The sequence below is a fragment of the Meles meles genome, chromosome 12, assembly GCF_922984935.1.
Source record: "Meles meles chromosome 12, mMelMel3.1 paternal haplotype, whole genome shotgun sequence".
Lineage (NCBI taxonomy): Eukaryota > Metazoa > Chordata > Mammalia > Carnivora > Mustelidae > Meles > Meles meles.
This window is the reverse complement of record NC_060077.1, coordinates 22,032,684-22,048,353: the sequence shown is the minus strand read 5'-3', so window position 1 is coordinate 22,048,353 and position 15,670 is coordinate 22,032,684. Positions and strand designations below refer to the sequence as shown.

The 15,670-nt window shown below is 50.1% G+C and overlaps 1 protein-coding gene across 1 annotated transcript in view; it reads right to left on the bottom strand.

Moving 5' to 3' along the window:
* MYO18B (myosin XVIIIB) overlaps nt 1–15,670 on the bottom strand; it is a gene marked incomplete at its 5' end in the record, with an annotated part of 249,320 nt that overhangs the window by 74,836 nt on the left and 158,814 nt on the right. The window contains 2 exons of the mRNA XM_046025552.1: nt 1,066–1,182; nt 2,434–2,547. Coding sequence (XP_045881508.1) covers nt 1,066–1,182; nt 2,434–2,547 — 231 coding nt within the window. The remainder of the gene's footprint in view (nt 1–1,065; nt 1,183–2,433; nt 2,548–15,670) is intronic.

Genomic DNA, 15,670 nt, shown 5'->3' with positions numbered 1-15,670 from the left:
AACCACATCTACTCCACTCCTCGGTACAAGCCAGCTGAACTTTTCCCTCTTGTTCTGGTCCCTAAAACATTTGCTGATAATTCCCATCACACATAAAAGAAAATCCAAACTCATCTCAGCTTACAAGCCCCCAGTCTGGCCCTGCTCTGCTGGCCTCGCTGAGCTCCTCCTGGATCACGCTCCCCTCGCTGGCCTTCTTCCAGCCTCTCAAATGGGCCATCGTAGGCCCTTTGCCTGTGCTGTTCCATCTGCCTGGAACACTTCCCACAACCCTCACTTCCACCCAACCTAATTAACTCCTGTGCCTCATTCAGATCTCCATCTGAGTGTCACCTCCTCGGGGAAGCCCTCCCTGAAGTCCAATCTAGGTCAAGATTCACAGAAACGTGCTCATCTCCTTTCTGGACTCTAAGGTCCTTTTGCAAGTGCCCCCCTCTGTTCTGGGTGATTATATGAGGAGGTCTGCCCAGCCCATTCACCGCATGTGAATGCAGGGACAGGACGTGCTTTTCTCAATCCAGTATCCTTGGCATTTCATATGGTAGCAAATGCATGGTGGGGGCACAGTAAATATTAAACAAATGAATGGATATAGACATAGATTATGGAGAGGCAGATGAATAGATGAAAGGATGGATGGAAGAATGGGTAAGTGGTGGAAGGATGGGTGAGTGGCTGGGTGGGTAGGTGGGTGAATGGGTAGAGGATGGGTAGATGGGTGGCTAAAATGAGGACAGGTGAATGGGGGACAGATGAGCAGATGAATGGTGGATGGATGAATATTTAGAAGGGTATGTGGGTGTGTGGATGTGTAGATATATGTATACATAAATCAAAAATTTTCCCGGGGGAGATGCCTTCCAGGAACGCACAGCCATCTGAAGGTGACACTCACCTCCATTAGGACATGAAATTTCACCGTCCCCATCTATCACTGTAGCATCTATCCCACCCAGGTCCTAGGATCAGAGAGCGGCCCAATCACATCCCCTTCCTTGACATCTTCCCCCAGCCACCCACACCCGCCCCAAGGCCACTAAGCCTCCTTCCACTCTCCGTCGCCACCTGAGCTATGAGGTCCTTGTGCTTCTGCATGAGGTCATTCAGGTCCTCCTGGTCCTCGTCGATGCGCTTCAACAGATCCGCTCTCTCAAACTGCAGCCGGTAGAGCTGCTCGTCCACCTGGGGGGAGGCAGGACAAGGGTGAGGGGGAAGCTGGAAGGGTGGCGGGGAGGGGGACACCAGGGGCCTCAGGAAGAGCCAAGTGGGGAGGCTCACCTGTGAGTGTATCAGATGAGTGACTGGAAAGGATGGTCATAGGTGTGTCCATGCATGATGTGGGGGGGAGGGCACGCATGTGGCTGTGTGAATGCATGTGTGCTTGTGAATGGATAGACATCTGTGTGAGCCCACATGGGCTCACATTTCATGCCTGAGACACGCACGTGAGTACAGACCTCTCTGAGTACAGATTCTTTCTGAGGACCAGGGCTCTGTTCTGTTCACAGATCTATTCCACCCCAAACCCCACTGTACCAGGCCTGCCTACAGCAGGTGCTCAGGAAATATGTCTTGGGTGGTTGGGTAGAAGTAGATGCGTATGTTACCTAAGAGGACATTAATCTGTGTGTCTGGGGATTTTGGAGGTGAGGGCGTGCATTCGTTTATGTGCGTGTGCTCATATGAATGTTTGCGGGCAAGTTCCTCTTAACCTGGTGCCAACAAAATCTGGAACAAAAGGGATCTTGAGACAAACTTTTGCCTATAAATATGTGGCTACACTTAAGTTTTAGGATTTCACATGTAGAGTAAAAATTTAAGCTCACCTTGTATGCACAGATGGGTGACTTAGAAAGGCGCACCTGATTTCTGCCAACATATTAGATTCATAATATGTGTTCACTTCCCCCATTCAGGGCTGAGCACATAGTAGGTTCATAATAGATGGCTGGGTCCCTTATAGGAGTGAGCCTAAGTAGGCCTGTGAGAGACACGCTCATCTCCATTTATAAGAATGAACATACACTCATTCAATTATAATTATCGAGTCCCCTGTAATGGTGGTGAGCACATAGTAGGACTACAATAGGTCCCTGGGAACCACTTACAGTGGTGAGCACACTGTGGGAATACTATAGACATTTTTGTTCCCAGGTAGGGTGCTGAGAAAACAACAGGTTCCTACTGAAAACATCCACACCATGCTGAGCACACAGTAGGGCTACCTTTGCAGAGGTGAACACACAGTCAGCCCTCATATATTCCCTTATACCTTTATAAGGCTCAGCTCATAGTAGGATGTCTGTGCTCTCAGTAAGTTCCCAATAAGTATCTTTTGTCCCTCTTACAGTGTTGAGCACAGAGTGGGCCCATGTTAGCTCCCACAGCCCTGCACTGGCCCGGGGCCCCACAGTTCCAGGAAGGGACAGGTACCAGGTTCTTGCTCCGGGTCATGTTCTCCAGCTCACTGTGCATGTTCTCCAGGTCCACAGTCAGTGCCTTCTGCGTCTTCAAAGCATCCTCACACTTGGCTTCGCTCTGCTCCAGCTGCGCCAGGCAGGAGGATGAAAAGAGAAGAGAAGAGCCTCATAAGACTGCCTCCTTGAATGCCCTTCCCCTCTGGCTCAGCCCCTCTCCGGTGGCACAATAATTTACAGACGGCCCCCATGTCTTCACAACTATTCATCAACCCACAACGAGGGAAAGCGACTGCATTTGCATCTGAGGCGGCCAGATTCTGAGCTACTCAAAATTGAACAGGTGCTGTCCCATGAAATAAGACTGGTCCACTTTGGTGCCAGGAGCTAGGCCCCAGCCCCGCTTAGCAAATATTTGCTGACATCCACTTAGTGTGTGCCGTGAGCAGTCAGCCTGGCCCCTGGCCCACCATGGGAGAAGGGGCGTCAGAAAGGGACAGCCTCACTGAGTAACAAAGGAAGGAAGACATGAAAACACTGAGAATACAAGATGAAGCCAGGGAAGGCTTCCTGGAAAAGGTCCAGGAAAGTCAGTAGGAAGTTGCCAAGGAGATGTTTCCTTTATTTATTTATTTATTTATTTTTTTAAGAGAGAGAGAGCGCGTATAAGCTGGGTGGGGGGACAGAGGGAAAGGGAGAGGGACAAGCAGATTCCCATCTGAGCAGGGAGCAGGGAACCTTGACAGTGGGCTCGCTCCCAGGATCCTGAGATCATGACCTGAGCCAAAGTCAGACTGAGCTATCCAGGTGCCCCCAAGTAGATATCTCTTAACCAGGTTTCAGCATTGCAAACCCCCTTTAAATGGTATGTGAACTTTTTGCTATGGGAGCATTTTCTCAAAGATTAAGAGCCACTGACCTAAACAAAGTTTTTCTTTTCTTTCTCTTTCCTTTCTTACCCATTCACTTGCCTGCACCTAGCCAGCCTCCTGTCTTAGCAGAGTGGGGCGATCTAACGGGTCCAAGTACCTACATGGCCCCAGAAGATAGTCACTCCCCACTGGAAAAAAACACATTCGGTCACAATCCCTAAGTCCATGCTACAGTTGGCAGTTCCCTCTGGATCTCCAAACCCTAGAATCCCTGAGCAGAACACAGCCTCCGAAATCGCCTAAAGAGAATGCTAGGGACTCAGAGAGGGACAGTGCCTTGCCTGAAGTCACACAGCTAGCTGCAAGAAGTGAAGACAGTCGCTTATATTGTCCAGACCAGCTGACTCTCTCACAGCCAGGACACTGCCCCACCAAAGTTAATAATAGTAAGGTTAGAGCTCCCAGATAGGAAAAAAATAAGGCAAGCTAGAGTCCCCGTGAAATGACGTGCATACACTCTCTGGTTCCTGAGGCCACCAAGCAAGTGAGAGGGCCCCATTGATCTACAAAAGGCAAACAATTGAACCACTGCAGACATCACCGCAGGACAACTGACCAAGGTTGGGGGGGCTGCTCTGTGGGTAGATCCCACCTTGGGTTCATTTTCATCTCCTTCCAAACTGGGCAGAGAATGTCTTCCACAGCACATCAGGAGCTCAGCCCCATGTTAGAATAATAACAATGACAATGGGGGGGGGGGGGAGAATGGAGGTCACCATCAATTTGAGTATCTCCTGCCAAGCACCTCAGAAAAGGTTCCGCTTTCATTTTGACTTGTAATCCTCATCTTCGAGCTGTGCAGTGCATACTGCTGATATCCCCATTTTACACACGGCTTTCTCACACGAACCTCTAGTTCCAGCCCCACCTCACTGCCGGCAGCCAAGATCCACAAACCCTCCTCTCCACCCAGTTTTCCAAGCCCCCAAGAACGATGTATTCCCACAGCAGGCTCAGCAACTTGAGGCCCATTCCCCCCAGTGTGGGGGCTGGGACACATGGAGAGTGATGCTGAGCAAGGGGAGCACCACGGACAGGGCGAATCAGAAGTCAGGTATAGTCTCATCATCCCGCAGGTGACTCCAGAGCCTCTGGCAAGGCAGGGAGGTGGCAAGGAGGGCTCCCTGCAGCCAGAGGCCTCACTAAGCTAAGACCTGAAAGACATAAAGAGACAGCTGTGTAGAGACTGAGGAGGAAGAAACAGTGTCCTGAGTGGAGGCAGCAGCTGGTGCAAAGGCCCTGAGGCAGGAACAAGAACAAAAGTGAAAGTGGTGCTGAAGGACAGAAATGTGGCCAGTGTGGCTGGACAGCTATACAGAGATGGGGAAGGGGCAGGATGCTGAAGGAATGGATGGAGTGGGGGTGGGGGGTCGGCACATGAGTGAGGCTAGTGAGCGAAGTGCAAGCTCATTTTCAGTCTGCAGGGAAACCACTGATGGAGGAGGAAGGAGGCAGTTAGCACAATCTACCTTGGCTGCTGCAGGGAGGATAGGATTTAGTGGGCAAGACTGGAAATGCGGCAGCCAGTGAGGACACACCATGGGGTGTGCCAAGAAGGAAAGGTCTGGGCGGGCAGGAGCAGGTGGGCCATCATGGGAGATGAGGTCAGGTAACTAACAGTGGAAAGAAGACATCTCACCGGGTCCCGCTGCCAGGCCAAACTGCCAGGCTCAGGGCCAAGAGGCAAGTGAGAGCCACCGTCAGTAACCGAATAGTAAAGCACCAAATACGAGGACAGCACTTTCCATCTGCTGAGCCCCTCCTTGGGCTAAGGGTTTTGGCAGCATGATGCCCTGGTCCTCAGAGCCTCCCTGGAGCGAGAAGACTCTATCTGTATCTCCATTTTCCAGGTGGTAGATGATGATCAACGATTAAGAAATAATCCTTCCCTTCCCCCATCTCCCCGCAGTAAGCAGAGTGGGGACGATTCATCCCCGAGTGGAAATGGACACGGCTGTCAGTGTTCTTCTTAGCTCCTCTGGGTTAGGGATAGGATTCTCCTGGCCGTGATGGGTCTTGGCATTAACAGTTGTACCTGCTACTGTTGTTGGGGACCATTTCCAGGACACTGTGCTCTCTCTTTCTTGCTTTGTAAAAGCCCCACAAGACCTCTTGGGAGCAGGGTACCACCTTTAGGAACCACCTGGTGTAGGAGGACACCAGGGCTCACAGAGGGGAAAGGACTTGCCCACAGTCACACAGCAGGTCAGTGGAGAGGCCCAGCTGGTCCAACCCCAGAGGCCACGTTCTTTCCTGCTGGGCCCCCTGTGCCTCCTGAAAAGCCCCTTTCTGGAAGGTCTGGGCCACAAGGGGAGGCCGGATTATAATAAAGGGAAAGCTCCTTTGCAGAGCGAAGAGTTGGCTCAGTGGCTTGGTGAGACCACGGCAGCCACCCAGGCAAGGTCGTGAGGTCCAGGACCAGGCTGGGGGCTGCAGAATTTGAGGCGGAGCAGTCAGAGACAAGAGACAGGAGGAAACAGGCACCATCCCGGATAAACAAGTTTGCCCCCCAGGGAGGAGGAAGGAAACCAACACTTCCTGACACTGGCTGAGTGCCAGGTCCCACCCCATGTGGGGGTCAGAGCCTGGGCATGGAGCCAGACCTGGAGGATCGGCCTCTCTCAGTGGGTCTCGTAACCTCACACCTCAGTATTCTCACCTGTAAAATGGGGAGAGTCCCACCGTAGGGTCTATGTGATCCCGCGTAGTGAGTAAGTGGAATCAGGGGTGTGCTCAGCACCGTGCCGGGCACTGAGAAAACCCAAGAAGAGTAATGGCAGTTGTCTCTGTTGTCTGTTGTCTGTCCCTTTCCTTCCCTTAACAGCCTTACGAGTAGGGGTTTTAACCCCATCACAGAGGCCAGAGAATGAAAGGAAATGGAGCCCTCGAGCTCCCACTGCTGGGATGAGCTCCCACCGTCTCAAGGAGCAGTTTCAGGCTTCCTGCAGACGGGGTGGGGAGCGGGGGAGGGTGCCAACCCCAAAGGGACACAAGCGAGGAGGATCTGGACAGGCAAGACCAGAATCCCCATCACCAGCAACCCCCCACCACAGCAGCCCCAGATTTCTGCTGGGCAGGCTCTGGGCCTCTGCTGACAAGCCATCTAAATGCTGAGATTTAAAAATCTCAATTTATGACACTTTAGGGAGTGGGAAGAAATACAGGGCCATCTCGGGCTGATTTTCCATTATGGATGACCCGCTGTAAGAATAACTCACTGCACATTATTTCCATATGGGGCTGTTTGAGTGACGTTTTTATGAAGTCGGGTGGCAAGTCATGCTGGGGCTGAGATCAGACCCTTTAGGGGAGTGACCTGGCCCACCGCCTCTCCGCAAATGCCTTCCCTTCTTGGGGGCGCTCCAGGTGGGGCAATCAGAGAGCAGAGGGGAACAGGGCAGCCAGACTCCCCTCAGGAAGGGTTATTGGGTTGTGCTTCCCAGTCCTCAGCCAGTGTGACAATGAGGATCCTGGGGAGGGGGGACAGAGGACACCTCACATCTTTTGGTTCCAAGTCACCATCCATCCCCAGGGATGACCCCTCCCAGGTGTCTTGTCAGACCTCCAAGACACAGGGTGGACAGGGTTAGGGGGATAAAGTCTCTGGTGATTTCCATCTATTTCCAGACCTGGCTTGGTACTGACAGACAGGTCAAATGACTTACTGAGGGTCTCACAGTTTCTAAGCCACAGACTGGGATATGAATCTCACTCAGAGTCATTATGCTGCATTCCTTCTAGAACAGTATTACCCTAGACAGATGCTTTATAGGGGAAATTCTGTGATGCATCTGCATAGTGTCTATTCTCCCTTCTTTTGATAGTGTCACCCTATCCTCCCTGGGGGGGGAGGAGTATCTATATCTATATATAAAATATGTATCTCCATCCCCAAAATGTCCACGTGCTTCTGATGGAATTGACCGCCACCTGCTGCAGCCCCCTCCACACACACACAAAACTATGAAGCTTCAAGAAGAGCATGTGACTCTGCCTAGCCAATCAGAGCACTACTTCCTGTCAGCCAGAGGGCTTCGCTGTGGGACAGTAACATGGCTGACGCCAGGGGTTTTGCTGGGACTACAGAAACAAAGTTCATTCTCTGTGATGCAGGATGTGAGCCTGGAGTGTCTGATGGACCTCTTACTAGCAAGAATGAAAATACTGCCTAGAATAGAAGGTGACATCAAAGGTGCTAAGGCAAGAAATATATTTGCAATGACATTGTTGGAGCACCTAGATCCAGCCAAGCCTGAAGGCAGATTTTGCCTTAGAACTTTTCAGATATTTTGACAAATAACTTCCCTTTTTCCTGTTTGAGCAAAGTAGAGCTGTATGGCCAGGAGACAGATGCAGAATGAGTAAACAAGTTAGAGGGGAGAGTACATGTACCAAACACTTAAAACCACAGGTGACAGTGTTCATTGATCCCATCCTGCCAAGGATGTTGGATCAACATAGCACCATCCAAAACCCTGTGGTAGAATCACAATCATTCATTCTTTATCTATTCTGTGTATGGATCCCTCCCCATAGGAGGATAAATATTGCCCCTTCCTGATTGTTCAATGGGAAAAGGAGGAAGGAATGAGAGTTCTCCCACACTGATCAATGAGGCACTGTGGGGGCCCACTCGTTGCTCATTATCACTGTGGCCCACAGAAGCCCTGGCAGGGATCAGCCCACGTCATGTTACAAAAGAGGAAACTGTAACCCGGGGCAGGGGAAGGGTCCTGCCCAGGGTCAGACGCAAGTCAATGGAGCTCTGAGCCTGTGCTCTTCCTGGGCCCCCACATAGCCCACTCTGCACACAAGTCTCTCCCTCCTGCTGAGTTCATCTCTCGGCATTCTCTCGCAACATTCCCCTCCTTTCATTCCCCAGGAGGGCAATTGAGATTCCCATCACATAGACATCAACTACAACCCGGTGAATAGCATTACTTTCCTATGCAAAGCCATCTGCCTGCTTTAAATACCTGGTGAAAATGTTTGCTTTGGACTTATTAAGCTACTCAATGAGTGGGCTAGACATAACGGAAGGAGGCAGGGAGAGGGAAAATGCTGGTATTACAGCTGAGCAATTAGAACCCCAATTTCAGGGTCTGGTTGAACAACGTGAGGGATTTAAGGATCCTGCATCACAAATGCCACGGGGAAGCCTTCTAAGAAATGGTGTCATTGGCAGGCTAATCTCAACACATTCCAGGCCTTGACATCCCATCAGGGCACTCGGAAGAATTAACCTTCAATAGGAAGGCCTTCCCTGAAGGGAATTACCAGCATCTCAAACTATAGAAGGCCCTGATATTGAACAAATTCATTAAGTGCAAACATGTTAAAAATGTCAGGCCAGGTCCACCAATGGTCTGTCCGGCTCAAGAGCCTTATGACGGTGGCCCCAGGGGGAAATTTCCTAAGACCATCTGGCAGTTACTCTGTGTCCTTGATCAAACCATTTGAGCATCTATTAAATATTCCATCATTTTCCTTACATTGTGCTAGCGGATCGTTATTTATTGATGCATCTGAATGCTTTCTGAGTATTTACTGTTTCCATCGTCTTCCGAGTAAAAATAATCATTATCAGTAGTGGGATAATCGTAACCACTTTCTGGATGCTTACCGCGAATATGTTAATTGCAACATGTAACATCTCTGTGAAGCAGGTACTTCCATCACCGTTTTATCGAAGAAGAAATTGAGGCTCAGAGAGGTTAATGAACTTGTCAAGATCACACAGCTTCTAAGTGGTGAATGGGGCCAGGACCTGAACTGAATTTTAAAGCTACAGCTTTTTCTTATAAGCCCTGCCACATGGGCTTCCCACCTGCTGAGTTAAACAGGCCTTCTTTTACTCGTTTTCAGTCTATTTCTTTGTGGGTTTAAGAGTCCTTCCTTGGTGACAGAGGGTAACTAAATTTGCTGTAGTGAGCATTTCGTGATGCACGTAATTGTCAAATCGCTAGGTTATACAGCTGAAACTAACATACGACACCCCTAATGTATATACTAACACAATATACTAATACTGTGTGTCAACCACACTTCAATGAAAATGAAATTTAAACAACAGTCTTTCTTAATAGGATCTCAGGACTGCCCAGGTATTGTGTGACTGGAACAGACCTCAAGAATTTCCTTCCTAACTTCACCTGTGATGGCAGTGGATGTGGAGTATACCGATGTTCTCCAAAGAGAGAAAGAAAAATAAAAAAATAAATCGTGGAAAAGCAAGATAAAATACACATAAAACACCCTCCCTGCCCCCATCCTATCATACCCTCACTTTTATCTATTTCTAACACCCCGTTGTTCCAGCACCCCACGGCTCCCCTAAACAGTGCACTGTCGAAGTGCCTCTGGTCTGTCTTCTCACTAAATAGTGGGTGCCCAGAGGCCCCCAGGGGCTTGCTCCACTCTGGGTCCCCACGTGGTAGGGGCTCCACACACATGCCCTGAGGGACAGGGGAAGAGGTCAGCTCAACACATCACAAATCTGTCCTGGTCTGCGGGGCTGCCTCAGCCTATAGCCCGAGCTGCCCACTGCCCATGCTGCCTGAGCCAGCCCTGAACACCCCCTTGGGAAGCCACCCCCTGCCTGGCCATCCCCGGCTCCTCCTGAGAACAGGACTCTGACCCAGACACTGGCCGATGTCTGGACAGTCAGCTCCTCAGGAAGGACAAGGGGTGGGCCATGTGGGCAGGACCCTCCTCTGCAGGAGGAAATGACCTGGCTAGGGAGAATGACCACACACTCATTCAGCAAACCTCCAGGGGCTGGATCCCGAGTCCAGGCTTGAGCCCCTCGTGCAGGGGTGGGGAGGGGGAACTTCCTGCCACCAGAACATACAGCGAACCAGAACACTCTCTACCTAAGCAAGTGATTTTAAATTTGGATTCCAAGTTAACTGAGGCTGACCAAGTGGACCCCCTCATACTTGAGAGCTCTGTTCATAAAATGACAGAGCTAAGAGAAGGCAGCAGCGTACCCCACAGTTTGTCCCCAGAGCAGGACAAAGTATTTGCAAGATACATAACCAGCAAAGGGCTTGCATCCCAGGATATCCTACAAATCACTGAGAAGACTAGCCAACAGTTTGAAAGAGGAACACACGGCTTCATCAGGCAGAAGTAACCCTCCGAATGGCTTTTCCACTTTGAAAAGGCAATCCACCTCTTTACTCATCAGGGTGAGGGAAAATGGAACCTTCCTGACGCCTCCTCCTGCAAAAGGGCTAAGATGTGAGTAAGGAGCAAACCCCAGGGCTGACTGTCCCGGGACGCCAGTGGGGCGCATGTTCCACTGGATGGAGGAAATGCACCTGCAGACAACTTGGTAGAAGCATGTGGCTACCTCAGCACAGTTAACGAAACAAGCGTACCTTGATCCAAAGACACTACACTTCTGTGTCTACACCCTACAGAGACGCACACACACACGCCTCCTTCCCAAATAAAATAACACGGGGGAAAACAGGTCCGTAGTAGCTGTATTCATAATCACCAAGATCTAGGCGCAAGCTACATGTCCATTGACAGCAAAATGTCTCAGCCGTGATACAGTCTCAGAAACAGCAAGGAGGATGAACCAACTACCACCTAGGATAACATCACGTAGTCTTGTATCCATCCATGGAGAGGGGCAGGTAAAAAAGCAAGACCCAGGCGAGCACGCATGGACAGTAAGAATTCATTCGAGGAGCAACATGAGCAGATAATCGAGAGAAGTCAGTCAAGCTGGTATCTGCTTCATCACCTCCTCCCCTCAACCTACAGGCACCTTCCTTCATCTTACAATTACTGAGTGCTAGTGACGGTGGTCCTATGAGGGGCCACTCCCCTCCCCGCCACCCCTCCCTTGTTTGCCTGGGACGTCTCTGGTTTTAAAATCAGAAATCCTATGTCCTGGGAACACCCCCAGACTGGCACCACATCCAACGGTTCTGGAATTGCAAAGACAGGGGCTCCCATTCCAGTTCCCCCAAATGGAAGAGCAAACACAACTGGTCTGAATCCTTCCAAAATGTCAGCATCCTAAAATAACAGAGAAGGAGAGATTGAGGATCTACAGGCTTGCAAAATCTGAATGGAAGCACTTTTGCATCTGGGGTTGGATCCTGAACATGGAGAAAAATCGCTCTGAGGAATATCAATGGGACAACAGGCAACATCTGTATCATTGGCAGCTAAGATCGGGGCTCAGCAAACTTTTTCTTCAAGGACCAGAGAGTAAATATGTTTGGCTTTGCTAAGCCAAGAGCGGAAAAATAAAGAAGTGTGTGTGTGTGTGTGAGAGAGAGAGGTACTATTCTTCCCTAACCACTTTAAAATGTAGCCATTTAAAAACATGAAAACCATTCTTAGGTCTCAGGCTGTGATAAAAAATACAAACAAAAACAGAAACAAAAAAAACAAACAAAAATCCAAAAAACAAAAACAGACAAGAAACAAGCCTGTTGGATTTGAGCTGGATTTGGCCTGCAGGCCATAGTTCATCGACCCCCAGATCAGAAAACATGTTATCAGTGTGAAATTTCCCAGGTTGATGAGAGCAAAAGGGCATCACATCTGTTAATCTTTTCCCGATAATTCAACAAAATGTAATTTGGAGAGAGGATGATAAATCGAGTGTGGTAAAATGTTAGATTGATCAATCTGAATGAGGGCTAACCACGGATCCTCTGAACTATTGCCACTTTAAGTTTGAAAATCTTTCAAAATATGTCATTAAAAAAACAAAAACACAAACAAACCAAAAAAAAAAACAAAAAAAACCAGTTCCTCTCCAGCCCTGTGACTTTGGGCAAGTCTCCTACACAAGGAACTTCCTCCTACGCACAAGGAGCATAATACTAGCTCCTTCCCGGGGACAGTCAGGGCTCACCCTGTGAGCTCCCACCCATCTGCAGAGCACCTACAGTCTCCAGACCCACTCCTACACTCTGGTCCCAAACAGAAAAGGCCGTGCTCACATGCTGTTCCCTACATTCAAGTGGGTTGAGGGGCTCAGATTAAGTCATGGCATCTCGGGGCTTGGCTATGGCACAGCATAACCAATGGTTGCTTGCCATCGACGTCTTGTTGTCAAGGTGGCTATGATTATCCTGGTAGATGGCTTGCCGCTCTGGGATCTGGCCCTCCATGGCGCTCAATGGTAACAGGTCCTTTTGGGGAGACACATAGACATCACTTCCTGCCTATAGCAAAGCCAGCTGTCCCCCGCTTCGTTCCTAACAGCATGGGAAGTGTCAATATTTGTGGGTTGAACAGGCCCTCGATAACCATGTTCTCACCCAATTACACTTCGGTTTTTATCTCCTCTGACAGGAGGTTATGTTAATATTGAATCAATTCACTCCAACAACATCTTTCAAAAAGGGAGAAAAAAAAAAAGCCTTTTCAAATAAAATACCCAGGCCACCTGCCCTGTGGTTCCTGGCTGGGGAGAAGCATTCCAAAGGTGCTCACTCACATAAAAGGCTCCCATCAGAGTCATCTTCCCAGAGCGGATTCATTATTTTCAATGTCTCATGGAAGCATGGGTGACACGTGGTGACAAATGTCCCAACGAAAGGCACCAGGGAAGAGTCAAGGGCTATCAGTCTTCTGCACACCAGCAACGGGAGCTCGGGTTGTTGCCTGACCATGGCTGGGAGTTCATCATGTAGACAACACACGAGGCCCAGGGGGCCCACAGGAAGGAACACAGAAGCTGAGTCCGAAACCCCCGGTGGAAAGGCCTACAGGAGCATCCGGGGCTTTCCAAAGGGATGCGAGGGCCCAGAGGGGGCAGAGGGCCAACAGGAGACACATTCGCGGTCTGTGGTAGCACGTGCTGAACTCCCAGCTGGTAAAGTCTGTGGGTTCAACTCCTTTCTTCATCTCTTACTACCTTCCTGACTTTGGACAAGTTTCTTGGTATTTGTACTTAGTCCGGCCCTTGCCTTTAAAGGAGCTGGAAGGTCAGTGGGGGACCCAGGCAAGCAAAGGCAGTGATTGTGAGAGACTGATGTGTACTATTCTAGACCTAAACCCTGGAGACCGTGAAAGAAGGGAAGTGGGCTCTCACCCAGCCCTGTGAGGGTCAGAGATGGCCCCAGCCCAAGCTAAGAAGAGAACTAAGTCTTCGGCAGGCAAAGAGCTTTCAGAGGGGAGAGGCGAGAGGACACAGCGTGGGCAAAGGTGGGAAAGGTGGGACGGTGTGAGGGACCCCGAGCTGTCCCTTAGCAGCTGGTCAGAAGTGTCGGGAGCATGGAAGCCAGGCTCTGCCACCATCAAAAAGGCCACACTGAGGAACCTGCCCTGGATTCTGAGGGCAATGGGAAGTCACTAGTAGATTCTGAACTCAAAGAGCCAAGACTATACCTAAATTTTAAAAATTCTCTCTGCGGGGACACCTGGGTGGCTCAGTGGTTGAGCATCCGACTCTTAATTTTGGCTCAGGTCATGATCTCAGGGATGGGGGAATCCATACTGCGCTCGGAGGCTGCTTGGGATTCTTTCTCTCTCATTGTCTGTCTCCCGACCTGAATTCTCTCTCCAAAGATCAGGAGGCAGTAAGATGGCATAGACAAGGCCAGAGGCCAGCAGGTGGGACAGAACCCCAAGGAGAGCTCCGGGGGGGGGGAGGTGGTTGATAAGGGGGCAGGAGAGGAAAGGGGATGGACTGAAGAGCTATTTCGGGGCACAATGACTGAGACTTGGTGATAGCTTTGTGTTCCACAGAAAGATGTGAACATAGTCCCAGCTTGAAGTAAGTAAATTTGAGAGCCGGCGGGGACGGGAGGGGTCTCCATTTAACAATAAAGCAAATACCATATTTCTTTTGGGGAAGAGACAAAGGTCAGAGGCATGAATCAAATGATGGGAAAAAAAAAAAGCCACCGCCACCCTGGAGAAAACAGCCTCCTCCACAGTCCCGTCGGAGTCAGGTGCCAGCATCTGCTTCTCGCAGATGTTATTTATGCGATTATCTCAATTATAGGTCTTCGTGGTTGGGATTGCTTCTGTCTCCAGATTAGTTTGTTTCCAGTGGAAACATTCCATGGGAATTAATTAGTAATTGGCTCCTAGAGAACAGGTGTCACCAGAACCACCCCACACGTCGCCTTGCCTACCTGATCCGCGAGGTCTGATAAAACCGTGTGCCCAGAAACCCGTCTTCCAGCGGCCAACATCTGTGATGGGGACATGGGAGCCCGTGGGGAGCTCGCCAATTTAAAAATCATTGTCTTCGAGTTTTTAATTTAGAGAATTCTTTCAAATCTGTGGTCTAGTGTTCTTTCTACCAGCCCCATAACTGGGATTATCATGCCCCTTTTTTGGGGGGGAGGCAAAGGAGGCCGCAAGGTAGGGTGATTTGCTCAAAATCACACAGCTAATCAGGTCGTGGAGGCGGGATTTGAAGACGGTCTACCTTGCCTCCAGAAGGCGTCCATGTTTTATTACAGGGTCTTAACCTGCAGGTGTTATCTGAGATAGCCAAGGCTCCCAATGAGGGAAACTGGGTGGAATGAGAGAAATGATTCTCTTGGGGTTCTGGTGGGGCAAAGGACAGAGAGGATGCCTGTCCGTAAGGGCAACATCCCAAGATTCTGGAAGATTCTCTGTCTAAGGGAACTTTCCCGTGCTGCTGGTTCAGCCTGGCATGGGGGTACCTCAGGGCTTCAGCTGGGACCTGAAATCCTGCCACGGGCTTACAAGCACTTCCGACCACACCCATCTCTGCTCCGTAACTCTCCATGGCTCCCCATTGCCAAACCACTTCTGAGCCAGCTGCCAGCATCACCCTCCTTGCTCCTACCCCTGCACATTTGATATTCCAGCAATACCTTGTCAGGAGGCATCACTCCCTTGTCTCCACGTGCCTCTGTCCCTCTATGCTCTGCTGCATCCTCCCGCTAACCAGCAATTCATTTCCACCTTTAAAGAGACAGCAGAAGCCGCCAGCCCCTCCCCCACAGCTTCATTAAGGGCATCCTCCTTAATTAACCACCCCCCTCCCCTCCCCCCAGTAAGGAGCTTATCAGTCTGTTTGGCAAGAGTCTGCCCCTTGGTCTACCTCTTGCAGATTGGGAGCCCCTGGAGGGAAGGAACCCTATGGTCTCCTCCTTATCCCTGCAGCCTGGCCTCCGATCTGTCCCAGAGTGGGGACCGTATCAGTATCTGCTGAATGCAAGTTGTTCTTTAACAGGTGCACTGAAATAATTCCCTCATCTCAATGCCCTGAGAGAGGAAACCTTTCTCTGGGTTCTCTGGCGCCACATTTAGCGAGCTGTAAGGGCTGCTGGGACTGTTCACTGTTTCCGAAGACCCTTGCTG